This window comes from Oncorhynchus kisutch, linkage group LG23, assembly GCF_002021735.2.
Source record: "Oncorhynchus kisutch isolate 150728-3 linkage group LG23, Okis_V2, whole genome shotgun sequence".
NCBI classification, from domain to species: Eukaryota; Metazoa; Chordata; class Actinopteri; order Salmoniformes; family Salmonidae; genus Oncorhynchus; species Oncorhynchus kisutch.
The window spans coordinates 12,488,956-12,514,767 of record NC_034196.2 but is presented as its reverse complement, the minus strand read 5'-3'; the positions used below and the strand labels follow the sequence as shown (position 1 = coordinate 12,514,767).

Sequence of the window (25,812 nt, the reverse complement as noted above, 5' to 3'; positions counted from 1 at the left end):
AATCTATAAATAATGAATAGGCCTACCTCAACTATTAGGCGACAGTTTGTTCTGTTCTGTCATATCCTTCCGATTTAATTGTTCCATTTTTTTTTTTCTTTATTGATAATCTTCTCAGAGTAATGTTTTGTACAGTAGCGTTGCCCATTGAATAAATCACAGGTGTGTTCCGTGTCTAAACGTGACATGCCATTCGTGCATTCAAACATGTTTTAAAAAAAGACACTCTTGAATGGACGTAAAGTGAGAAGCACTCCCACGCCAACTTGGTGTTCCTTGCCAAAGTATACAGTTCAGTTGCCTTGCACAGTGAACACGGAAGAAAGCAATTGTGATCATTCAGGTTAGTCGTATTATTTCAGAAAACGATAGCACTATTAATGGATAACCAATTCGGAAAGGTTCCAGCCGACAACGCAGTGAATACAAAGTTGTTTCTGGAGTCTGGCATATCTTCCACCTTTTTTTTGGTGAGTAGACCACCTGACTATCCTTGTTCTTCATGAAATTGTAGTCGCTCAAGCTCGCCTTCAACGATACCTTTATCTAGAAAATATCGTCGCTTCATTCTCTTTCTGTCTCACTATCCATGGTTGTCTAACGACATTTTGAAATAAACTAAACTTTAGTCTTAACAAAACACAGGTTTGATATGCCACGTTCATGTCATGTCGGAATTTCTGACTTGCTAACCTACTCGGAAGAGTCAGATCGAGTTATGTATATAAACCTCGGATTGCTGATGCTATGTAATGGCCAATAAGAGGGTTTGAAGCCACCAGCCGGCCATATTGGCAGTCTTCCATAGGAATGAATGGAGCTCTACAGTATTTCATTTAAATGTTTAATATAGGCTATTTAAGTAGTGGCGGCAATAACATTAGAACTGTATAGAAGTTATACTAAGTAAAAAAAAGTTTTGTTTAGTTCATATATAAAAGTATGCATTAAGGTGGCTGTAGTAGAATAAATGTGGCAAAAACAAATGTAGACATGAATGAATGCATTTCTATGGCTTCCAAAATATTTTATACAATGGACGGGGAGTCCCAAGATGGAGGTTTCAAAACAGAGCCCCCAGTCATCAATACTAAACTGAAATATAAATGCAACATGTAAAGTGTTAGTTTCATAAACTGAAATAGAGGATAGCAGAAATGTTTGATACACACAAAAAGCAAATTTCTCAAATTTTGTGCACCAATTTATTTACATCCCTGTAAGTGAGAATGTCTCCTTTGCCACGTGACAGGCGTGGCATATCGACAAAGCTGATTAAACGGCATGATCATTACACAGGTGCACCTTGTGCCGGGCACAAAAGGCCATTCTAAAATGTGCAGTTTTTTTCCCACAACACAATAGATATCTCAAGTTTTGAGGGAGTGTGCAATTGGCACACTGACTGCAGGAATGTCCACCAGGGACTCCCAATCACGGCCAGTTGTGATACAGCCTGGATCCGAACCAGGGTGTCTGTAGTGACGCCTCTAGCACTGAGATGTAGTGCCTTAGAATGCTGCGCCACACGGGAGCCATTGACCTAGGAGAATAATAACAAATTATGTGGAGTGAGTACAGCGTTATAATCACTTGGTCAATGTCAGACTTGCAAAGATTACCATCACCCATACTAATAAAGTACCATAATGGAATTTTGAATGAGCCGCAAGTATCTTTGTGGATGGTTCAATCATAGGCTCATCTTGGGATTTAAATGGGCTATTGTCTGTTGTAACAACCTTGCACAATGTTGTTCTGATATCTTGGTCATTTCAATGAATAGTCTAGGCATAAGGTTTACGAATCTGATTTTAATTAAGTATCAGTATTAAGGTAGTGAAACCAAAAGAGTGAAACCCCAGCGCAAGTGGGCCATACATGTGAATGTAGGTTTGTATGGAGCTGCTGTAGCCCCTCTCTTTCCTCCCACACTACACTACACACTGCATTGACCTCCTTGTGACTTCAGATTATATGAATGGACCCTTTTCTCTATTGATTGCCCAACAAGAAACAATCATAGAATTCCCATAAGCATTGTGGGAGAAAAATTCAATTTCTAATCTTTCCTCCCCCCAAGAAGGTGTCCAGCTACGTCCAAGATGCTGAGTCTGCATATACTCACAACTGCTTGATTGCATTTCAATTCAATGTTTCATTCCTCTCTTTCTTTCCAGACTGCCTGGGGTCAAAAGTATTTGCTCCTATCAAATCAGACATCAGTGGCAATATAACAGTAAGCATGTTTTCCACACACTGTAATTGTGCCTTGTGTGTAACCCTACTGCAACTTACGTCTATAACTAATGCCTAAGCCTTAACATTTGGATGGTAATATTTTCCTTCCAGAAAATCCGAGGTGTGTTTGACAAGGACCCTGCCAAGTATGCAACTCTACAGCAGATAGTGGAGGCAGAGAAGGAGACACATGGCACAGAGTGGCCCTAACGTGGCTGAAGAGGTGAGCTCAGAACCATCACATCTGAATGTGTTCGAGGTTTGTACTGCCTAAAGGCCGTGAAATTGTGTGCTTATGCCTAGATAGAGACCTACACTTCATGAATAATGGTGGGACTGAAATCAGGTGAGTTAAGCTGATTGTCCTCTCTCCCACAGAGGTCTTCATGTTTCATCCAGATCCTGCTGCAGAGCTTGGCAGACGGAGAGAAAGGCGAGAACAACCCTAACCTCATCCGTGTTAACATCACCAAAGCCTACGACCAGGCCCTAAAGAAATACCACGGCTGGCTCGTGCAGAAGATCTTTAAGGTGAGACCATGTGACTAAAGTCATGTGGTAGCATAGTCTTGACGTCCTTTGACCCTTGACCGGGTTTTCTACTTAACCCTGGTGCTCAAGCACCTCTGAGTGTATTGCTTTCATATTGAACTTCATTCACCCAAAGCAAAACATTTATAAATATAATAACTGAAAACTACATATATGTACATGTATGAACTGCTCAGTGAAGGTGTACTATGTAACAGATCTGGGTTCAAATACAATTTAGGGTATTACTTTCAAAGACATTTGGAAGTAAGTATTTAGAAACGTTTTATTTGAAAAGGCAAGTAGTTGAATATGGGAATATATTTGGAAATACACTTGGAAAGTATTTGAAAATACTCAAATACCCTGACTCAAATACACTCCCATGCATTTAACCCAGGTATTTGAAAATATACAATCTTCCGAAAACATCTGAAACCCTATCTCTTCAAAGAAGAGTGCATTTTAAATAATACATCTGACTTACCCACACACACACACACACACACACACACACACACACACACAAAGGCACATATTTTCCTACTAGTACTGACTTTGCTGAAAAGAATGTACTTAATACAACTGTGATATGTTGTTGTCCCACCGAACTATCTTAAGATGAATGCACTAACTGTAAGTCGCTCTAGATAAGAGCGTCTGCTAAATTACTCAAATGTAAACTAATATTTGAAAGTAGGCTATTTATAGGAAATTATGGTAACCCTTTACTTGACACCCAGCATCATAACACTTTCTGACACGGTCATAACCATGTCATAATTTCATAACTGATATAATATGGTCATAACACTGTCATGACCCATATATTGACACCTGTTGTGACTTATATTGCATTATTTTGTGGCTGGTTATGACACCTACATAAGGGTGTTAAAACTCACATTTCTTTAAATGTATTTTCTCCCTGACAAGAAGTTTCCTTTCATTTGAAAGTTTGTTTCTTAAGTCCTTTGTTGTTGTTTGAAATCATATTTTAAATAAGTTGACACTGTCATGAAGCATTATGACCATCCTGTGTCACTTGGACTAAGAAAATACACTTTATGACACTGTCAAGGATTATGACCGTCATATGACTGTCTGGCTTATATGATTATCGCGTACATGTCTTTATGTCAGTCGTCAGTCACCAAGAGGGTGTCTTGTCCTGCTCCTGAAATCTGCTCCGGCATTCATCCCTGTCATCCGGAACAGAGCATTTGGGTAGGTGCATGTCTGACATCAATGTGTGTGCAATTACAATGATAATTTAATATGGTAAATTTCAGAAAATGCTAAAATAACATAAACATACTGTTGAGGCTATGGTGTAATGAACTGTTTTGCCTTGTGTGGTGGGTTTTGACACTCTTATGTAGGTGTCATAACCAGCCATAAAATAACGCAATGTATATCACAACAGTCCTAAATATATGACAGTGTTATGACCATATTATAACAAGTTATGTCAGCTGTTATGACATATTATGACATGGTTATGACCTCGTCAGTTGTACAACTGAATGCATTCAACTGAAATATGTCTTCCACATGTCTTCCACATCCTCTGAATCAGAGGGGTGCGGGGGGCTGCCATAATCGACATCCACCTCTTCGGTGCCCGGGGAACAGTGGGTTAACTGCCTTGCTCAGGGGCAGAACGACAGATTTTTACCTTGTCAGCTTGGGGATACGAACCAGCAACCTTTCGGTTACTGGCCCAACGCACAGTGGCCAAGTAGGCTACTGTGGCTATTTGATCATAATGTAGGCCTACCAGAGTGGCCTACCATCAAAAACAATGGAGAAAATGCATCCCATAACATTTTAACATGGAAATAGCTGTTTTATCATTCAGCCTACAGAAGCAGCCAATGTGTGGTGTTCAATGTTGGCCTACATTCCATGAGACATTCCATGAGAACATGCAGGGCTTGACATTAACCTGTTTATCCTTCAGACAAGGAGGTGACTGAAAATGTGATGTTTGATGCAAGAAGCCTCTTTACATTTAAAAAAATATATATTATTACTATACCATTATTAGAGAGAATCAGACAAATTATGCTACTCTCTACCTATTGTCTATTTAGCTTATTCAAGACCGTCTCAAAATACAACACTACCCCTTTACCTGACTAGCTTTTCAAAGATGGCTAGAAAGGCACATATTTTGTGCTCTTGTAGAAAGCAATCACTCCCCCATTGCTGACTAGAAATTAGCTATAACTGGGCTAATAACTCACTAACTAGCAAAGGATATGAACAAATGTGCACAGGTGGCTACATGCAGCTCTCACTTTGATATCAAAACAAGCTCATCTACTCGTGACGGCTCATGCTAAAAACACAATCCAGTTCAAAGTGAATGTCACAGATCCATATATGGAAAAAAGTGAATGTCACAGATCCATATATGGAAATGGCTGTTTATAGGCCTACTGCAGCTCTGATTGGTTATGGTGCACCGTTCTGTGTAGAGTAGGGGCCTGAGTAGTGCCTGTCACTGCAATAGAATCCTACTCCAATACACTCTGCCCACATGAACATCTCTTGCACAGTTAGTTTTGCTTTGTTTTGCTTTCAATGTTACATTGAAAGTGGCTAATATTGCGTTGATTCGACCAAAATTCCCACAGTAGAGCAAAACATTGGTAGTGTTAACTAAAGGGGAAAACAATACAAAATTGCTTCTCTGCGCGGGCTGATATTTCTTCTAAACTCGCAGTTTAGATGTAATATTGGTCATATTGTGTTATGACATTGGATGTCAAGTAAAGTGTTTGTGAAATTATTTGATAATACTTTCAAATACTTCCAATATAAGTAGTTGATTCAGGCCATATCATTTGAAAATACTCAAATACACAGAAAATAAGTATTTAAATAACATGTACTCAAATATACATGTATTTGAGTACACACACACACCGCTGTATTTCTCCCGGTCCACTCCAGGCGGTGTTGCTTGCAGCACCCTACAAGTCAGACTTTATCAAGGCCCTGTCAAAAGGTCAAGAGGTCACAGAGGAGGACTGCATGGCTAGTGTACGCCAGTGCCTCGTCAATTTCACAGCCACTGTGGATGCCATCTATGAGATGTGCACAACGCTGAATGCAGAGCTGGACTATAGCGTGTGATGTTGTCCCCCAAACCGGACTGCAGCAGCATCCTGCTTGTTACTTTCTTTGCCTTCTGTTTTTCATCCTTTCTCTCAGGTGATGGGACATTCCATCTTTTGAGGGTTGAGGATTCTATTTCAAAGAAGACGTTTTCATCCGTGGCACCATTTTTATTATTACTTTTCTGTCCCTCCTTTTAAATCCCTCCCTACTGAATGTTGATAGTTTGGCCCATGATGAGTTGCTGCTGGACAGAAAGTGGCATATTCCGTGTTGAGTGTTTTTTAATTCGTACACGTCTAGCACAGCTCTTGGTGCAGTCTGATGCTGTTACACATGATTCACCACAGGTAAGAGACATTCAGAAGTGATATCCTGAGATCTGGTCAGTGTTATTTTAATACAGCATCTCTTTCTCTGTGGGAGGGGAGAATATTCCTGCTATTGATTCACATTGCACATGACTCATAAAATTTCTACTGTAACTCTGCCAAGAAATGTGAGATAATGCCCTCACTGCCTGGTAGCTACTGGGAAGTCAACTATCCCATGCCTTTAAAGATTATAACCACCATTAGTGGTTTTAGTGACTTCAAATCACATTTTATTAGTCACATGCACCAAATACAACAGGTCTAGACCTTACAGTGAAATGCTTACTTACGAGCCCCTAACCAACAATGCAGGTTAAAACATTTTTTACGGATAAGAATAAGTAATAAAAGTAACAAGTAATTAAAGAGCAGCAGTAAAATAACAATAGCGAGACTAGGAAGCTTGGTCCCAGGGATGTACTGGGCCGTACACACTACCCTCTGTAGTGCCTTGTGGACGGAGGCCGAGCAGTTGCCATACCAGGCAGTGATGCAACCAGTCAGGATGCTCTCGATGGTGCAGCTGTAGAACCTTTTGACGATCTGAGGACCCATGCCAAATCTTTTCAGTCTCGTGAGGGGGAATAGGTTTTGTTGTGCCCTCTTCACTGTCTTGGTGTGCTTGGACCATGATAGTTTGTTGGTGATGTGAGCACCGAGGAACTTGAAGCTCTCAACCTGCTCCACTGCAGTCCCGTCGATGAGAATGGAGTGTGTGCTCGGTCCTCTTTTTCCTGTAGTCCACAATCATCTCCTTTGTCTTGATCACGTTGAGGGAGAGGTTGTTGTCCTGGCACCACGGCCAGATCTCTGACCTCCCTATAGGCTGTCTCATCATTGTCGCTGATCAGGCCTACCACTGTTGTGTCATCGGCAAACTTAATGATGGTGTTGGAGTTGTGCCTGGCCGTGCAGTCATGAGTGAACAGGGAGTACAGGAGGGGACCGAGCATGCACCCCTGAGGGGCCCCTGTGTTGAGGATCAGCATGGCGAATGTGTTGTTACCTACCCTTACCACCTGGAGGGTTACCCATCAGGAATTCTAGGATCCAGTTGCAGAGGGAGGTGTTTAGTCCCAGGGTCCTTAGCTTATTGATGAGCTTTGAGGGGCACTATGGTGTTGAACGCTGAGCTGTAGTCAATGAGTAGCATTCTCACATAGGTGTTCTTAAGTTGTCTATGAGTGATGTTTTGTTTGCATGGCTTTTGCATGCTTGTTTGAACAACTGAACGTTTAGTTGTGTAGGGTTGCACTTCTTTCATGTCTTTTTGTGTTAACGATTTCAGTCTGTAAGAGTTTCCATTAGTGGAATCCATATTTTCAGTTCCTTCAATTTTGTCAACACAATGCCAAACAGTATTTGGCACATACATGTACATGTCAGTTTCCTTCACTATTGGGTTGTCATACTTCATACTATTTTTAAAGCATTTTTTTCAGAAAGGTTATTTCAGAAATTGTAATGTATTTGCTAATTGTTGGAAACTGAGGGGAGTCATTCTATAGTGCGGGTGATATCAAAATAACAAAGTCAATGCATATATTTATTAATTTGCAAGAAACATGCTTGGGTTTGTACTGTATATATACCTAGAAAATGGTTATGTGCATTGCTCACATCAAATCTCTGAATGCCCTGTAGATTTCAAATGATGAACCTAATTTATATTGCATTTTAAACATTAAAATGTGAATTGAAGTACTGTGTATTGAGTCACGGTGTCCTTCATCACTTTATACCAAAAGCCAATGGATAAAACCAGCTCCTGCCTACCTGTCATAAGAAGCAATTCACTTGTCAACCTCATGGGGGGGACATTTACCAAATAAATATGAATTCATTGACTGTGTCCTTCTCATGGGATGCAGTTGCAACTTTTATCCAATAGAGGTCACCTTCTGTTTATTTACACACAACATAAAAAATGTGTACATACTTTATGTGCTCTAAATAAAAGGGCATGTATTTGATAACATACTGGAACACTTTCACCCTCTACATTTACTTAGCATCTTTATTACCAATAGTTTTATGCAGTCAATGTAATGGGGTGACCGCTCTAATGAGAGAGCCTTCCCCTTTTCACCGACCCCCATTATCTCCCCTCTCTATCCCTGAGGGACTGTGGTAGTGCTAAAGGACAGAGTGGCTCCTGTCCCTCTAATCCTTTGTGAGCGTGTGCTGTGCAGGTTGAACAGGCCTCTTAATCCTGCAGGTTTATCAGCACAGCTGCCTCAAAGCCCAGCCAGGAGCCAGGACACAGACAGCCAGGATAGACAGACAGACAGCCTGGGAGGAACAGGAAGGGAAGCCTCCCAGCAGGGCTGACAAAAAGACCAGAGACGGGGCCTCACCGACAGCTCCACCTTTACGACAGGTCTACTCAGCACCTAAACACTGAAGAAACAAAGCTAAATCAACAGCCCCCATTTACAGCAGTAGTGTCAAACATGCGGTCCCGATCTGATTTATTGCGGCCCCATTTGTGCGCCTAACATGAATGAGCTTTTTACATACAGTGCCTTCAGAAATGATTCATACTCCTTGACTAATTCCATTTTTTTTGTGTGTTTAGTCTGAATTCAAAATGTATTATATATTTTTTTCTCACCCATCTACACACAATACCCCATAATGACAAAGTGAAAACATGTTTTTTGAGATTTGTGCAAATTTATTGAAAATGAAACACATAAATATCTAATTTACATAAGTATTCACACCCCTTTGCTATTACACTCCAAATTGAGCTCCGGTGCATCCAATTTCCTTTGATCATCCTTGAGCTGTCCATACAAGTTGATTGGACCACCTGTGGCCAATTCAATTGTTTGGACAGGATTAAGAAAGAAACACACCTGTCTATATGAGGGTCCACAGTTGTCAGAGCAGAAGCTATACCATGAAGTCCAGGGAACTGTCCATAGATGTCCAAGATTTGCGTTCCAACAGGACAATGACCGCAAACATACAGCCAAGGCAACGCTGGAATGGCTTCAGAACAATAATGTGAAAGTCCTTGAGTGGCCCAGCTAATTCCATTGAAAATCTGCTTACAATCTAATTTAACAAAGCCTGAGAAAATCTGCAATGAAGAATGGGAGAAAATCCCCAAATCCAGATGTGCAGAGCTGATACATACCCAAGACGACTCAAAGCTGTAATCGCCGCCAAATGTGCTTCTACAAAGTATTGATTCAGGGGTGTGAATACTTATGTAAATGAGATGTATGTTTTTCATTTTTAGTAAATTTGGCAAATATAAAAAATAACATGTTTTCACTTTGTCATTATGTGGTATTGTGTGTAGATTGGTAAGAATGTTTTTATTTTGAATTTGGGCTGTAACAACAAAATGTGGTATAAGTCATGGGGTGTGAATACTTTACAGTATAAGCAAGCCCAATGGCAATTTTAGCATGTCAATCTTGGTGGGGCAAAAAAATTTGGGATGCATGCAAGAAAAGCCACTACACAACAACACCACTACACAACACAACACTAAACAATACATTAATTACACTACACCACTGCTACACCTGGCTATCAGTGGAGCCTTGTCTGGCAGTGAAACAGATCATTCAGCATCATTTACTGCCTTTAAAAAAAACATAATGACATGGTTGACTTGCTGAAACAAATGTGGTTTCTACTGACAATTGAGATGAACAAACTATGGCATAAGGGGACGACAAGCGTATAAGAGGCAATCCATAATTCCGATAAGACATTTATGAGCGAGCTCGGACGGACGTAGTCAATATAACTATCAGCACGTTTGAAATGTACAACGACAGAATTCAGAACATGGGCCATTCTTACGGTGTTCTCCCTGTACACCAAGTCAGAACTGTAGGATAAATAAAGGGGACATATAAGCAGACAATGAAAGCTCTTACAATAATCGATCATTACATTTCTCAAAAACAGGTTATAGGCTACATGTGCACCACCAAGTCAGAACAGTAGGCCAAATTAAGTGGTGAAACTTTGTCATTAAAGTCTGGCATTCTCTGGATTTATGGTGCTTTCAAGACAACTGGGAACCTGGGGGGAAAAAAGGTTGAATCATTATGACGTCAGTGATCTTCGGGTGTTAGCTCTAGAAAGAGGCCAGAGTTCCCGATTTACAATTTAGAGTTGGATGAAAGTTCAAAACGTATTTTCCCCGAGTTCCCAGTTGTCTTGAACTGTCTAAAGTCAGATTTTACCGTTCCGAGTTAATAGTTGTTTTGAGAGCGGCACAAATCATGCTTCATTGACAGTATGGCCAATGTTAAATGTTTATAATTTTAAACTACGAAAAGAGACCCTTAATCTTAGATTTGGGAACACACAGTCACTCCACTGAATAGGAGTCTAAAGATTGCTTTGCAATACTTGCAGTTAGCCACTGATTCCTTCCAAACCACTCATTGTTGAATTTGCGATTTCCAACTTGTTGTGTAAGCCTTTATGTCCAATGGCTGATGAGCACCGATACATTTTATCTAACATTTCTCTTCATTATTTCTCTTCATATGACAAGGATTAAAAATAATTTGCCAGTAGATTGTTGACTTGATTCATGATGATGACCTCTAGCTAATATTTTGAATGTATGATCCGTATGATCAAAGCTACTGTAGATATAACGTGATTTGACATCATTTTATCTGTGTCCAATGACCTTGAGCCTTCTTGGATGGACACTTCTAATGTAACATTTAGCAATGTAACAATGGCAGCACTCAAGGGAATTTAATTTTCGAGCTCTACCCTTAGACTTGGCGGTGACATAGTGTCCCCATGAGTGACAGAACACTGAGCCAATCACAGTGCAACGCTCCGTATTTTCTGCTGGCTTGCCCCACCGCCACAGAAAGCACAGAGCTAGGCTGGAACATCTGCATTTTGGAGCTGCCTTACTCAAGAAAACCAAAAAGAGACCATGTTTGTTATGCAGCTTTATTAACTCAATAATATATATATATTTACATTGTTTGCAAACTGATATGTATTAATGCCAAAATAACAAGCAAAACAGACTCTGCCCCACCTGCCCTGAATAACGGGTCATCACCGTGTAAGCAGAAGTGCTTTTCTTCCTATTTCAGTTTTTCTTTACACTGACGTTTAACCCTTCTCCTGATGTTTGCGTTAATAAAAATGGCCAAACTAACTGATATCATCAGATCTTTTGTGAGCTGACATTTTGGTAATGATGCAAAACCAGTGCTGAAGATACAGAACCTCCGGCTCCAGGCTAAATATTCAACAGCTCAGAGTTGGCTAGCCCATTTCTGAAGAATGGGATAATATACATTATTAAAAGTAATATATTCTTGCGCATTTATCCTGAGGAGAGCATGCATTTTTCACACACAAATGCAACACTGCAGGGAGAGGAGTGAGGGAAGGCCTATGGAATCGTATTTCCATATACAGTACCAGTCAAAAGTTTGGACACACCTACTCATTCCAGGGTTTTTCTCTATTTGTACTATCTTCTACATTGTAGAATAATAGGGAAGACATCAAAACTACGAAATAACACATATGGAATCATGTAGTAACCAAAAAAGTGTTAAACAAATGTAAATATATTTTATATTTGAGATTCTTCAAAGTAGCCAACCTTTGCCTTGATGACAGCTTTGCACACTCTTGGCATTCTCTCAACCAGCTTCATGAGGTAGTCCACTGGAACGCATTTCATTTAACAGGTGTGCCTTGTTAAAAGTGAATTTGTGGAATTTGAGCCAATCAGTTGTGTTGTGACAAGGTAAGGGGGTATATAAAAGATAGCCCTATTTGGTAAAAGACCAAGTCCATATTATGGCAAGAATAGCTCAAGTAAGAGAAACGATAGTCCATCATTACTTTAAGACATGAAGGTCAGTCAATCCGGAACATTTCAAGCTGCAGAGGATACGTTCATTAGAGTTAACTGCACCTCAGATTGCAGCCCAAATAAATGATTCACAGAGTTCAAGTAAGAGACACATCTCAACATCAACTGTTCAGAGAAGACTGCGTGAATCAGGCCTTCATGGTCGAATTGCTGCAAAGAAACCAATACTAAAGAACACCAATAAGAAGAGACTTGCTTGGGCCAAGAAACACGAGCAATGGACATTAGACCGGTGGAAATCTGTCTTTTGGTCTGGTCCAAATTTGAGATTTTAGCTTCTAAACGCTGTGTCTTTGTAAGACGCAGAGTAGGTGAATGGATGATATCCGCATGTATGGTTCCCAACGTGAAGCATGGAGGAGGTGGTGTGATGGTGCTTTGCTGGTGACACCCTCTGTGATTTATTTAGAATTCAAGAAACACTTAACTAGCATGACTACCACAGCTTTCTGCTGCGATATGCCATCCCATCTGGTTTGCGCTTAGTGGGATTATCATTTGTTTTTCAACAGGACAATGACCCAAAACACACCTCCAGGCTGTGTAATGGCTATTTGACTGTTACGGATACAGGTATCCTGTGTCTGTGTGTGTGTATCCTGTGTTCTTTTCTCTCCTTCTCCCCTCACAGGTGAAGATCATCACTCCCCAATCAGTCAACAATCAATCATCAATCAGAAGACACACCTCCTCCTGTTTCCTACCCATCACAGTTCCTTTCCCTTGGTTTAAAAACCCTATCATTTGTTTGCTCTAGAGCTCAATCTCTCTGTAAATGCCATGTCTGTAGGTCTCTGTGTTTCACTCTCTCGTTGTGTATTAACCTCTCTTTTGTTTGAGCACCTCCATAGCACTTTGTCATCACCTGTGAGTATTGTTTTGGTTATGGTGTTTGATTGCTGGTGGGAAAAGGGGAAACCAAGACAAGTCGCCCATGGGCATACACTACCCGTAGGTAGACTTTGTTAAATACACTAGTTAGAACTGGGCGGACCACCCACTGTATTTTTGGTTAGTTAGTTAGCTGTTGTTAAAGTAGGCTAGTCTAGCTTAGGGGTGTTTTTGAATACTTATTGTTTCTTTCCTTGGGTCCAGCTCAGCCCCTTTTCCTGCTCCCCCCATTACCGTGTGTTTATTAATAAACCCTGAGTTTGACGGTAGATTTCAGTAGTCGTGGTTATTTCGTTCTCACTTTTACTTTGTCACAATTATAATTTGCATGAGTTATGTTACGAGTCTCACTATCATCCCCCCTAGACTGTCGGGCCAAAAGGGATTCGTAACATTGACCAAGAAAGAAAGTGATGGAGTGCTGCATCAATGTCCTGGCCTCCACAACCACCCGAGCTCAATCCAATAGAGACGGATTGAGATGAGTTGGCCTGCAGAGTGAAGGAAAAGTGCTCAGCATATGTGGGAAGTCCTTCAAGACTGTTGGAAAAGCATTCCTCATGAAGCTGGTTGAGAGAATGCCAAGAGAGTGCAAAGTTTCAAAGAAAAGGGCGGCTACTTTGAAGAATGTCAAATATACAGTGGGGCAAAAAAGTATTTAGTCAGCCACCAATTGTGCAAGTTCTCCCACTTAAAAAGATGAGAGGCCTGTAATTTTCATCATAGGTACACTTCAACTATGACAGACAAAATGAGGGGGAAAAATGTCAGAAAATCACATTGTAGGATTTTTTATGAATTTATTTGCAAATTATGGTGGAAAATAAGTATTTGGTCACCTACAAACAAGCAAGATTTCTGGCTCTCACAGACCTGTAACTTCTTCTTTAAGAGGCTCCTCTGTCCGCCACTCGTTACCTGTATTAATGGCACCTGTTTGAACTTATCAGTATAAAAGACACCTGTCCACAACCTCAAACAGTCACACTCCGAACTCCACTATGGCCAAAACCAAAGAGCTGTCAAAGGACACCAGAAACAAAATTGTAGACCTGCACCAGGCTGGGAAGACTGAATCTGCAATAGGTAAGCAGCTTGGTTTGAAATAAATCAACTGTGGGAGCAATTATTAGGAAATGGAAGACATACAAGACCACTGATAATCTCCCTCGATCTGGGGCTCCACGCAAGATCTCACCCCGTGGGGTCAAAATGATCACAAGAACGGTGACCTAGTGAATGACCTGCAGAGAGCTGGGACCAAAGTAACAAAGCCTACCATCAGTAACACACTACGCCGCCAGGGACTTAAATCCTGCAGTGCCAGACGTGTCCCCCTGCTTAAGCCAGTACATGTCCAGGCCCGTCTGAAGTTTGCTAGAGAGCATTTGGATGATCCAGAAGAAGATTGGGAGAATGTCATATGGTCAGATGAAACCAAAATATAACTTTTTGGTAAAAACTCAACTCGTCGTGTTTGGAGGACAAAGAATGCTGAGTTGCATCCAAAGAACACCATATCTACTGTGAAGCATGGGGGTGGAAACATCATGCTTTGGGGCAGTTTTTCTGCAAAGGGACCAGGACGACTGATCCGTGTAAAGGAAGTAATGAATGGGGCCATGTATCGTGAGATTTTGAGTGAAAACCTCCTTCCACCAGCAAGGGCATTGAAGATGAAACGTGGCTGGGTCTTTCAACATGACAATGATCCCAAACACACTGCCCGGGCAATGGAGTGGCTTCGTAAGAAGCATTTCAAGGTCCTGGAGTGGCCTAGCCAGTCGCCAGATCTCAACCCCATAGAAAATCTTTGGAGGGAGTTGAAAGTCCGTGTTGCCCAGCAACATCCCCAAAACATCACTGCTCAAGAGGAGATCTGCATGGAGGAATGGGCCAAAATACCAGCAACAGTGTGTGAAAACTTTGTGAAGACTTACAGAAAACATTTGACCTCTGTTATATACCCTTTGGCAATGGCAAAGTATTGAGAAACTTTTGTTATTGACCAAATACTTATTTTCCACCATAATTTGCAAATAAATTCATAAAAAATCCTACAATGTGATTTTCTGACATTTTTCCCCCTCATTTTGTCTGTCATAGTTGAAGTGTACCTATGATGAAAATTACAGGCCTCTCATCTTTTTAAGTGGGAGAACTTGCACAATTGGTGGCTGACTAAATACTTTTTTGCCCCACTGTAAAACATTTTGATTGAACACTTTGGTTACTACATGATTCCATGTGTGTTATTTCATAGTTTGTCTTCACTATTATTCTACAATGTAGAAAATAGTTTTCAAAAATTAAGAAAAACCCTTGAATGAGTAGGTATGTCCAAACTTTTGACTGGTACTGTATATGACTCTTTTAAGGTTGCACTAGCTCCAAGCTACCTCAAGCTTTTCCAGCCATTGCGGCTACTGTAATAATAGCCACAGAAGAGAATAGAATCCCCCCTTCCAAAATGAACAAAAAAGTATCCCATTTCCCCAATCCATAGTAAATCCTTAGACAATGATGCGATAATCATGTAATCGATGTGCCGTTTAGAAAACTTTTTAACCTATAATTTTTTTATGGGTTCACACTTAGTGACAGAACCTCAGTGGCCATTAACAGTCCAACCACTTACAATATGTAGTATACTCCCCCTTTCTCCAAAGCCTAGTGTTACAAAACCAATAACTAGCCCGCTGATTTTGCTGCACTCATTATGCCTAAGGCCTAGCTACATGGCCTGTAACCTGAATTAATGTGTGACGTAAGCGTTTGCGCTGAGGTGTTGGTCCAGGGTCAGCTCCTTCTTGACCTTTTGGTCGGCCAGTCCAAGCAGATTATTATTTGGTAAATAGGTAAAAAAAAAAAAGGCATGTCCAAACTAAAGACTCAAAACCAAAAGGAAAGCCCTCAACAAACCAGCAGCCTCATGGCTCTACAAGCTGGCACTCTGACTGACGATCACCTTAATTGGCAGCACCTGATGCGCTTACATGTACTAGATCGACATTGAGATCTAGTACGTGTACTTAGAAATGTGAGCTGGGTTGATTGAGTTGTTAGCAGTTGGGTCATACTGAAACCAGATTAGCCTTTGATACTTAGGTCACTGTACTAAGCCTAGATAATATTTAGAGGAGTCAAATAGGCTAGTGAAACAATGTTTGTGTTGGGTCTTTCTACGTTCCGCACTCCGCAATTTTCTTTCGCATTTTATATATATATATATATATATATAATACACACCATGGCATAATAAAATTTAAATATTTCACTTCAGAGAAGAACTTAAACTTCTTTTACTCTCTAATGAACTTTCTCACTTGCAATTGTACTTTATCTGAACGCAGTTGAGTCAAACCGCCTCCTTTGCCTGCAGTACTTCAACTTGTGCACCAAAAAACAACTGAAACAAAGTGCTGGGTTTAGATGTTTTATTTGACAATCTTAATTAAGAATAGGGGATTGGGTATGGGAGTCTGGGGTCGTACATGTACTCATGTAAATGTTGTAATTTCAACATGTTTGTCGAGGCCTCACTGTTCAATATTATAATTGCACTTCATAGTCATTGAGTCAGTTACTTATGTTGTTCACCAACATAAATCCTAACTGGTTGAAGAAAATAAAAAGCAATTATCTTAGACAGTGCTGATAAAGATTCTTTATATAGCCATACTTCTCAGGCCATCAAATAAATACATATCTTTAGAAAGAAAACCTTGACAGACAAGCAGTGACTGTATAAGGAATGCCTGTTCTCCAGTGATTGTGAAAACAGGACACCTATCCAGTGAACTCGACTAATTTGTAAATCAAATGGTCTTCCATGGAATTTGATAGTCATACTTTCACAGTTCTCCTGTCACCGGGAAACTCTGAGGGACTCCTGATGATTAAGGTAGTATTTCAGACCTAAAGGATGAATGATGAATGTCAACAAAAGCTAAGAAAATAGCAAGATCTGAACAAATTAGATAATCAAAATGGCACATCCTGTCCTCAGTCTGTGTTGTTTTGGGTAAAACATAATTATCTGCCAATAAATTAAATGATCAAACATTAACGGTGATGGCTTGCAGATATCTGGCCTGTGACATGCAGCCTAGCAACAGCCTGGTAACAGACAGTCAGTAATCAATCAAAGATCAGACAAAAAATTTACAAAAACAAGGTCAATCATTATATAAAATACATTATGCTCCATTAGCAGCCAACACAGGTTATGCCAAACAAAAATACAAACAACCAAAAATATTCAAGTGTTTATTTGAAAATAACAGATCCCAAACACCTTTCCCCATGTCTAACCTATTCTTTTCCATTCTTACAGCAGTGCATTATAATCAGTGACCTTTATTGGTCAATTAAGTGTTAAGGGTTAAAGCATGACAGTCTTGAGCCCTGGAGCTGTGCCTTTGTATCCCCTATGTATAAAATGTTCCAGTTTGGCACTTTGTAAAAAGGCAATAGGAGGATTGCCTGCACGTCACCTTTTCCCCCTACTTGAATTTACAACATTTTGAAATGGTTTAAAAATTAAACAATGGATAGATGGAAAAATAAGCCCCAAAACACCATTCTGACATAGTGCACAGCACTGGAATCTTCTGAGGAACTTCCAGAAGATGTGAACTGATATGATTGGATAACAAACCATCCGAAATGAAAACATTAAGATGTCAAATGAGATGACCCTTTAGGTCATGATTATCATTACCCTTTAAAGGTTTAAAACACTTGGTCACATCCAAACCACATAGCCCTCTACCAATACAACCCACACATACACACTAAATAAAAAGGTACTGTACATTTCTCATTCTGAGGTGGTCGCTTCAAAATGAAACGCTGCATCCATAGAGTTCCTGTTATACAGTATATTTCCTGTTATACAGTAAACAGTGCTTTCAGAAAGTATTCAGACCCCTTGACTTTTTCCACATTGTTGTTACAGCCTTATTCTAAAATGTATTAAATTGTTGTTTCCCCCCTCATCAAGCTACACACAATACCCCATAATGACAAAGCAAAAACAGCTCTTTATAATGTTTAGCAAATGGGCCTCCCGACTGGCGCAGCGGTCTATGGCACTGCATTGCTGTGCTAGCTGCGTTACTACAGATCCTGGTTCGATACAGGGTTGTCTCGGCCGGCCGAGACCGGGAGACCCATGAGGCAACGCACAATTAGCCCAGCGTCATCTGGGTTAGGGGAGGGTTTGGCAGGAAGGGATGTCCTTGTCCAATCGAGCTCTCACAACTCCTGTGGCGGGACGGGCGCATGCACTCTGACACAGTCGCCAGGTGTACAGTGTTTCTCCGACACATTGGACACACATCCTTTGGCAGCGATTACAGCTTTGAGTCTTCTTGGGTATGACGCTAAAAGCTTGGCACACCTGTATTTGGGGAGTTTCTCCCATTCTTCTCTGCAGAAGCTCTGTCAGGTTGGATGGGGAGCGTCGCTGCACAGCTATTTTCAGGTCTCTCCAGAGATGTTCGATCGGGTTCAAGTCCGGGCTCTGGCTGGGCCACTCATGGACATTCAAAGACTTGTCCTGAAGCCACTCCTGCATTGTCTTGGCTGTGTGCTCTGGAGCAGGTTTTCATCAAGGATCTCTCTGTACTTTGCTCCGTTCATATTTCCCTCTTTCCTGTCCAGCCTCCCAGTCCCTGCCACTGAAAAACATCCCCACCGCATGATGCTGCCACCACAATGCTTCACTATAGGGATAGGGCCAGGTTTCCTCCAAACGTGACACTTGGAATTCAAGAGTTCAATCTTGGTTTCATCAGACCAGAGAATCTTGTTTTTCATGGTCTGAGAGTCCTTTAGGTGTATTTTGGTAAACTACAAGCTGGCTGTCCATGTACCTTTTACCGAGGAGTGGCTTCCGTCTAACCAATCTACCATAAAGGCCTGATTGGTGGAGTGCTGCAGAGATGATTGTCCTTCTGGAAGTTTTCCCATCTCCACAGAAGAACTCTAGAGCTCTGTCAGAGGGGCCCTCGGGTTCTTGGTCACCTCCATGATCAAGGCTCTTCTCCCCCGATTGCTCAGTTTGGCCAGGCGGCCAGCTCTAGGAAGAGTCTTGTTGGTTCCAGACTTCTTCCATTTAAGAACAAAGGAGGCCACTGTGGTCTTGGACCTTCAATGCTGTAAGCATTTTTTGGTACCCTTCCCTCGACACAATCCTGTCTCAGAACTCTACGGACAATTACTTTGACCTCATGGCTTGTTTTTTTCCCTGACATGTCCTGTCAACCTTATATAGACAGGTATGTGCCTTTCCAAATCAATTGAATTTACCACAATATACTACAATCAAGTTGTAGAAACATCAAGGACGATCAATGGAAACAGGATGCACCTGAGCTTAATTTCGTGTCTCATACCAAAGGGTCTGAATACTTAGATAAATAAGATATTTCTGTTTTAAAAGTTTTATACATTTGGAAACATTTTTTATTTTAGAATAAGGCTGTAACGTAAAATGTGGAAAAAGTCAAGGGGTCTAAATACTTTCCGAAGGCACTGTATGCCCTGTGTGGATATGTCCCGTCTTATCGGAACACAGGCAGCTGAATGTGGGTGTGCTGTAGGTTGTGGTCCAGTAGCTGGGGCATCCCCACCGCCTCATAGCCCCGTCCCAGCATGCGCTCCTTAATGCAGGGTGGGTGGATCTCACTGATCAGGCACTCCAGAGACTGCAGGCTGCTGCTCAGCACAGAGGCGTGGCACAGGCTGGTGCTGGGCATCCCAAAACAGAGACCCAGGCTTTGGTCTGTGGCATAAGCCTGGGGGTGAGGGTGGGGGTGGAGCTGGCGGTTGGGGTGATGGTTTGGATGAGGGTGGGAGAGCCCCATGTCTCTGGGCCGGACAATAGAGGAGCCAGGCACCAGCTCCTGAGGGTTGTAACAGTCGCTGTCCGGAGTGACCAGAACACTGTTCCAGGGAGGTGCGAAGTACTGGCCCACAGAGAACTCCCCATGCATGGCAGCACAGTTCAGAGGGGAGGAGCTAACCCGGTCCTGCCCTATCCCTGCTCCTGCCCCGTTAGTGCCTGCACTGAGGGGATGAGGCCTATAGGAGAGCTGTGCCGAGCAGGCCAAAGGGAGACAAGTCTCTGGAGAGCGGCTGACCACGGCACCTCCCCCGCTGCCCATCCGGGCATTGTTGTATATCCTTAGCGCCCCCTGTTGATAGTGCTGCTGCTGTTGTTTGTGCTGCCATGTGCTATAATCCACTCTGTCCAGGTAGCCAGCCTTGGCCATGTCTGCACTCTGGGTGGGCAGCACGGCCCCCGAATATGCCAGACTGCTCTGGGGCGCTACTCCCAGCGTAAAGCCAGAATCTGAACAGGCTACAGCAGCCACAGCCTGAAGGGAAGGGCTTGGCTGGGCCCCTCCCCCATGCTGCAGGGCCTGGCTGTGGGTGTGTCTGTTCATCTGCCTCAGCAGGCTTTGGACGTCCAGATCCGGCTGAGGGGCCAGAGTCTGCCCTACCGGGGTGGGAATGACTGACACAGCCCCAATGATATTAGAGGGTACAGACACATTTGGCCCGTCATGAGGCTTGCAGGAGCCTATGCGGTAGCTCTTCTGCTGCCCGTGTCTGTTGTTACAGAAAAGGTTGTATGGTGCCACTGCAGTTTGGGCGGGGGAATGTTTAGTCCTCTTGCCCTCAGAGTTTTTCAGTACGCCTTTGACCACGGAGACGGAGGCCTTTACAACACCCAGTAGGCCCTGGTAGCCTCCTGAGTAGGGACTATAGTGCTGGGTGCATGTGGTGTCCAGGCCGTTGACTGTCCTGTTCAGCTGTTTGTGCTGCGGCACTCTGATGTTGGATGGGAAGATCTTGATGGACAGGGGGCTGCTGGCCGTCTTCTGGGCAAAGGCATCCAGCTCTGCAGGGGAAGGATACCGAGGGCCATTCATGGAGACCAGCTCACCTACAACACAAAACACACAAAGAAATGGTTATACTTCCAGAAGAGTTCTCTCACACTATGTGCTTGGTTATAAAGTACAAGGGCAGGCTTGATGATACTTGCCAGCTGGGACTAAAATAAAAAACAATCAATTGACCTTTCCACAAAAGCTGTTTTGCAAAAACACTCCTCGTGATAAATATTCATACAAATAAGCAAAGCATGTCAGAACAGAGTACACAATGTCCAAAGAGCAGAGCTGAGACCAATAGACCAATAAAAACACACTTATTGTAATATCTCCTCCATTTCCCTTTCACAATCTCCAGTTTCACCCCCCCCCCCCCCCTCTCTTTAGGAAGATGAACAGTCGACATCTGCATCTCTTATAAACTCATTTGGGGGACGGAAACACCTACGGCACTGTTTGATCAGTGCTTTATCAAATTAAATTTGGACTTATTTCAACCCAGAATCGGATTACCCTGGGAAATCAGGGAGTGGAGCAGGAGGCAACGGGGGAGAGAGAGAAAGCCAATTTTGTCGCAGCGGCTCAAGTGGGATTCATTTGGTGACATTTGGCCATGAAACTACCGTCAGATGTACCCGAGTTAAAAGCTGGAGCGGATGGGACTGGAAGTGAAGAAATTACAGCTGTGCTCATGTGCTTATATTGTTGGCCACAGAAATGTAAAGCTGTTGTGGTTTCTCATACAGTCTGACAGCCAATATCCTTGAAAAAAAATGAGGAGAATCATGTTTTTATTCCTTGTAATTACATCTTCTAATTTCACTGATTGAAAAGAAACACTCGTTCTACCATGTAGCCCTATATCCAACCATCTCTAATGTGACTTTAAGATGACGATCGCTTTCAAATCTTCCAAGGCTGCCTACCTGTAAAGTAAAAATTCAGCTAGCCTCTTACAGACCTGTATTACCTGCGATGTAAAAGCCTGGAGCTTAAACTGAGAAGTCAGGACACACTGAGAAAGAGCAATCTCCACAGGGAAGGCTATTGAATGGTCTACGGGAACGCTGAGGGGACAAACCAAGATTGGATTTAAAACGCCATTATTCAGGCAATTTCATGGCTGCTTAGCTCACAGCGACAAAGGAGACGCGCAAAAGGCGCTCCATTTAAAAGCAATAAATCACCTGACAGAAATTACCACCGCCCCTCTGAACGACACTTATGGAATTCCTGACATGAAAACCAAAAGTGCTGAAATTAACCTACTCTATCGTCAGCGAAAATCACTGCCACAGCACACAGAACAAGGCAGAGAGAGAGGCGACAAAGGGAGCGTGAAAAACAAAACACTTCATTTCGTTTTCAATAACAAAACCCATTTGAAGAGGCACTTCAGCCGTGCAAGGGAGAACTCACTTGTTGTGCCCGTTCGGAATTGATTGGAGAGTTAATTTCATTTCAGGCCCACAATGAGCCTCCAACTGTGAAAATGATTCAATCTACAAGATCCATCTCATAAAAGGAAATACAATTGGGTGTTTAAAATGGAGGAAAGAGGAGAGGTGGAGTGTTTTATCCACCCAAGCATCTCCCAGTGGAGCCAAGGGAACAGAACAGAACAGCACCGCAGCAGTGCCAGCAGCAGCCGGAGTGAATTCCACAGAGAAATACAACAGAGAGAAACACTAGTTATTTATGTATCACTATACACCAGTGGTAAAGAAAACAAGGACATCTGGGAGTGTTAAAACAGATGCCTACTCAACCTCTAGACGTCGAAACAACCCTGTGATCCTGCATGAGCATCAAGTCTCTCATTAAAAGGTGAAAAACTAATTCAGTAAGGAGAATACTTTTTGAAAACGGGGAGTTACTGCCTGGACTTGTCCAATATGAGCAGAGATGTTCTTTTTTTCCCCGTTGCAGAATGTTTTGATACTGTGTGTCACACTGAACAAGGACCCAGGAGTGTATAAAGAATGAGCTGCCTTTAACTGCCTTCTGGTCAAAACAGGGAGAGAGTTCATGACCCTTCGACAGTTAGAACTAGAGTAGATTAGTGCTTTCGTGCTCACCTGAAAGCACTAATCTACTCTACGTTAATGAGTTGACCTACTTCAGTGATATCATATCTATTATAAACCCAGTAGTTTGGGTCCTGGATGCTGACTGGCTGAAACAGCATTTCAGCCATGTGTAGGCTATGTCAGCAAATATACCACGGGTATGACGCAAAGATACTTGTTCACTGCTCCATTTAGGTTGGTAACCAGTTTATAAAAGGCAATAAGGCACCTCAGGGGTTGTGGCATATGGCCAATATACCATGGCTAAGGGCTGTATCCAGGCACGACGCGAAGAACAGCACTTAGCCGTGGTATATTGGCCATATACAAACGTTTGTGGTCATACACACGTCCTTCAAAATGCAGGTGCTGGGCTAATAAAATAATACTTGGGAAGAACAGGAAGCCCCGCACACCGTTTATGCTCCCAATTCACCGCTTTATGGAACATATATACAGGACTTATTGGTTAATTACAGAAACCCACTTCAAGGCATCATCGGCATCTTCCATCGCAACACACCAGCATCAATCAGAAGTACTTTACCACGCAAAGAGCGATCTATTCTGCTCCGAATCATCTCTCGCGCCCAATTACCACAGCGAGATAAATATTGTGAAACCAATCACGGAGTGCCGTTGGTGCCATCCTTGTTTGGTATGGAGTCAATGTTTCGCCCTGATCCCTCCAGATTGGCTTGGCTTTCCGTAAACACTTCAAAAAAACACTCGGAATGCTAACTCATCTTCAAAGGCCGTCTCGCTCCATAAATCCACAGATTTACAGCCCTGTCAGCGGCACAAAGACGCAGTGCGGCCATGCCACCACAGTAACGGGCTCATGTGGCAACACACAGGCCTCGGCTGGTTTGAAACTCACCCGCTCAAATATTAAAGTCACTAATCAATTGAATACCATTGGCAGTGGCACGAATGGCATATCACAGCAGTTCGGGTGTTTCAAATGAAAGTGGAAACCTGGAATTATGTGGATTGCTGTGCTGCTGTGCACCAGGAACTGCCTCAGTGTGAACTCAGTGTTTAGGATCTGAAGAGAAGCTATGCCAGAGAGCGAGCTACAGTCTAGTCTGATGTCAGAGTCGATTCCTCTAGTTCCTCTAGAATTTCTCCATCCAGAATTAACCACAGGCACATTCTGGAAATCAAATGAACAATTTTCAGCAGCCTGATCTCGTGTATCTGTATGTGAGGAGTTGTGTGTGTACACATTTCCATGCATGAATGTAAATAGGCATAATAGTTAAAGGTTTACAATATGTCAAACATAAAAACTGTCAATGAGAAATAGATTGGGGAGATGCTGTACAGCGTTATGTACTCTTCACCATACCACAGTCTTCCGTAAACCCTGCACTGAATCCACCTCCGTACAATCCCACACCACGCTTTCAGTCGCGGGAAGCTGGCTAATCTTTTTTCCCATGGTCAAGCTTAATGCAATAGCCCACAGATCAGAGTGGAGACCTCGTTGTTTTGGAGCGGTTTGAGTTAATCACTGATTAACAGGCAAAACAAGCCCCTGAGCCAGGGCTAAAAACTGCAGTTGGAGTGGCTCATTGAATTTCCAGTTCCACAGAAAACAACTGCTGCTCTTCTGGTTCTCACAAAACACCAAGACCAACAGAAGGAACCGAACAAAATGACCTTTACATCTCCCTCCATTACAATGATCACGAAAACCAGTAATGTAGTCCTATGCTTGGTGATTGTCCTTGTGCAACCATCACAAAAAGATCCTTAGCAGACAAATTTGAAAAACAGGGCATGAAGCCCAAAAGTCTAGGTTGTGCGAAAGGTATTTGGTGTTAAATGCCTGTAAGATTAAAATGTTTGTTTGATAAACATGATTAATGAATAATCCTCACTGGGGACGCGCCACACAGCAGCACTCACGGAGGTTAATTAGTGCAGTTCTCAGAAATCACCAACAAACAAACACACACACACACACACACACACACACACACACACACACACATTGCCAAACATCGTGTTACACACCAGCGATCCAAACATTAATAATATCAACACCACTATACACTAACCGTACCTACCTGCCCTACACAACCACAGACTCTCCTTGACAACTAGGCTGATTAACACATTAAAAACCTAGGCCACTGCGTTGCCATGACAACCTCTGGTACGAGCACAGTTGGCCCTAATAAGCCCACTCATTAGGGCCCATGTAATTAATTGACCCTGACTCCATTCAGCTCCTAGCACCAAGGCACTGTAATTGACTACCCCCCCCTGCTGCTCAGGCAGTGCAAGGACGCTTCGTATCGACTATCTGGACCTGCCTCACGTCCCACACAATACAGTACAATACAATACAGTACAGTACACCATACAGCTCCACATGGTTACTTTACTTTCCTTTCAATTTGACCGAGGCATACAGTAACTGCTGTGAATGAAAATGAAGTCAGAAACCTCATGCATGCATTCAATATCCATGAGGGGAGTGGGGATCTCGGGCGCCGTCTGGATCTTACGGTAGAACATCTGAATGGTGTCTAGCTGTGCACAGGTCGGTGCCCTTATAAAGCAGAGGTATTGAGATGCAGCGCCTGCAGCGCTCTTCACCTCTGTATCCATATTAACATGCATTAATATTAATGGAGTCTGAGGAGGTTAGCTGGGTCGAGGCGGAGGCCTCCTCACATAGATCCGGAGTGAGAGTAGAGAGGCTGGACAGAGCCCCTGTGTTCCAGTCCTCAGTGTGCAGACCTACATACTCAACTCCACCGAGG

General features: G+C 42.5%; 2 protein-coding genes across 5 annotated transcripts in view; one reads left to right on the top strand and one right to left on the bottom strand.

The window, feature by feature from the left end:
* Positions 1-28: 28 nt before the first annotated feature.
* On the top strand, positions 29-8,155 carry LOC109868584 (glycolipid transfer protein-like). 3 transcript variants are annotated; one of them, XR_004205053.1, is made up of 5 exons: positions 29-470; positions 2,181-2,239; positions 2,353-2,500; positions 2,620-2,772; positions 5,995-8,155. XR_004205053.1 is itself a non-coding variant. In XM_031803187.1 (5 exons), exons 3-5 carry the CDS (start codon positions 2,432-2,434, stop codon positions 5,914-5,916), a joined length of 369 nt encoding a protein of 122 aa, XP_031659047.1. In that variant the 5' UTR covers positions 34-470; positions 2,181-2,239; positions 2,353-2,431; the 3' UTR covers positions 5,917-6,585. The 3 variants fall into 3 exon arrangements, 2 of the variants coding, with proteins under 2 accessions (XP_031659047.1, XP_020313835.1); XM_031803187.1 differs by having other exon boundaries at positions 34-470; positions 2,353-2,464; positions 5,734-6,585; XM_020458246.2 differs by having other exon boundaries at positions 37-470; positions 5,734-6,585.
* An 11,352-nt stretch (positions 8,156-19,507) lies between these two features.
* The window catches only part of LOC109868457 (protein FAM222A), a 39,937-nt gene continuing 33,632 nt past the window's right edge, over positions 19,508-25,812 (bottom strand). For both annotated transcript variants that reach the window (XM_020458038.2, XM_020458039.2), the window contains exon 3: positions 19,508-21,016. In XM_020458038.2, the coding sequence (XP_020313627.1) occupies positions 19,629-21,016 (1,388 nt within the window). In that variant the 3' untranslated portion in view covers positions 19,508-19,628. The remainder of the gene's footprint in view (positions 21,017-25,812) is intronic.

Coding starts and splice junctions, on each gene's coding strand:
- LOC109868584 (XM_020458246.2), top strand. CDS start 2,432: ATGGCACAGAGTGGCCCTAACGTGGCTGAAGAGGTGAGCTCAGAACCA. Junction 2,501..2,619: donor CACATCTGAATGTGTTCGAG/GTTTGTACTGCC, acceptor TCTCTCCCACAG/AGGTCTTCATGTTTCATCCA. Junction 2,773..5,733: donor TCGTGCAGAAGATCTTTAAG/GTGAGACCATGT, acceptor GGTCCACTCCAG/GCGGTGTTGCTTGCAGCACC.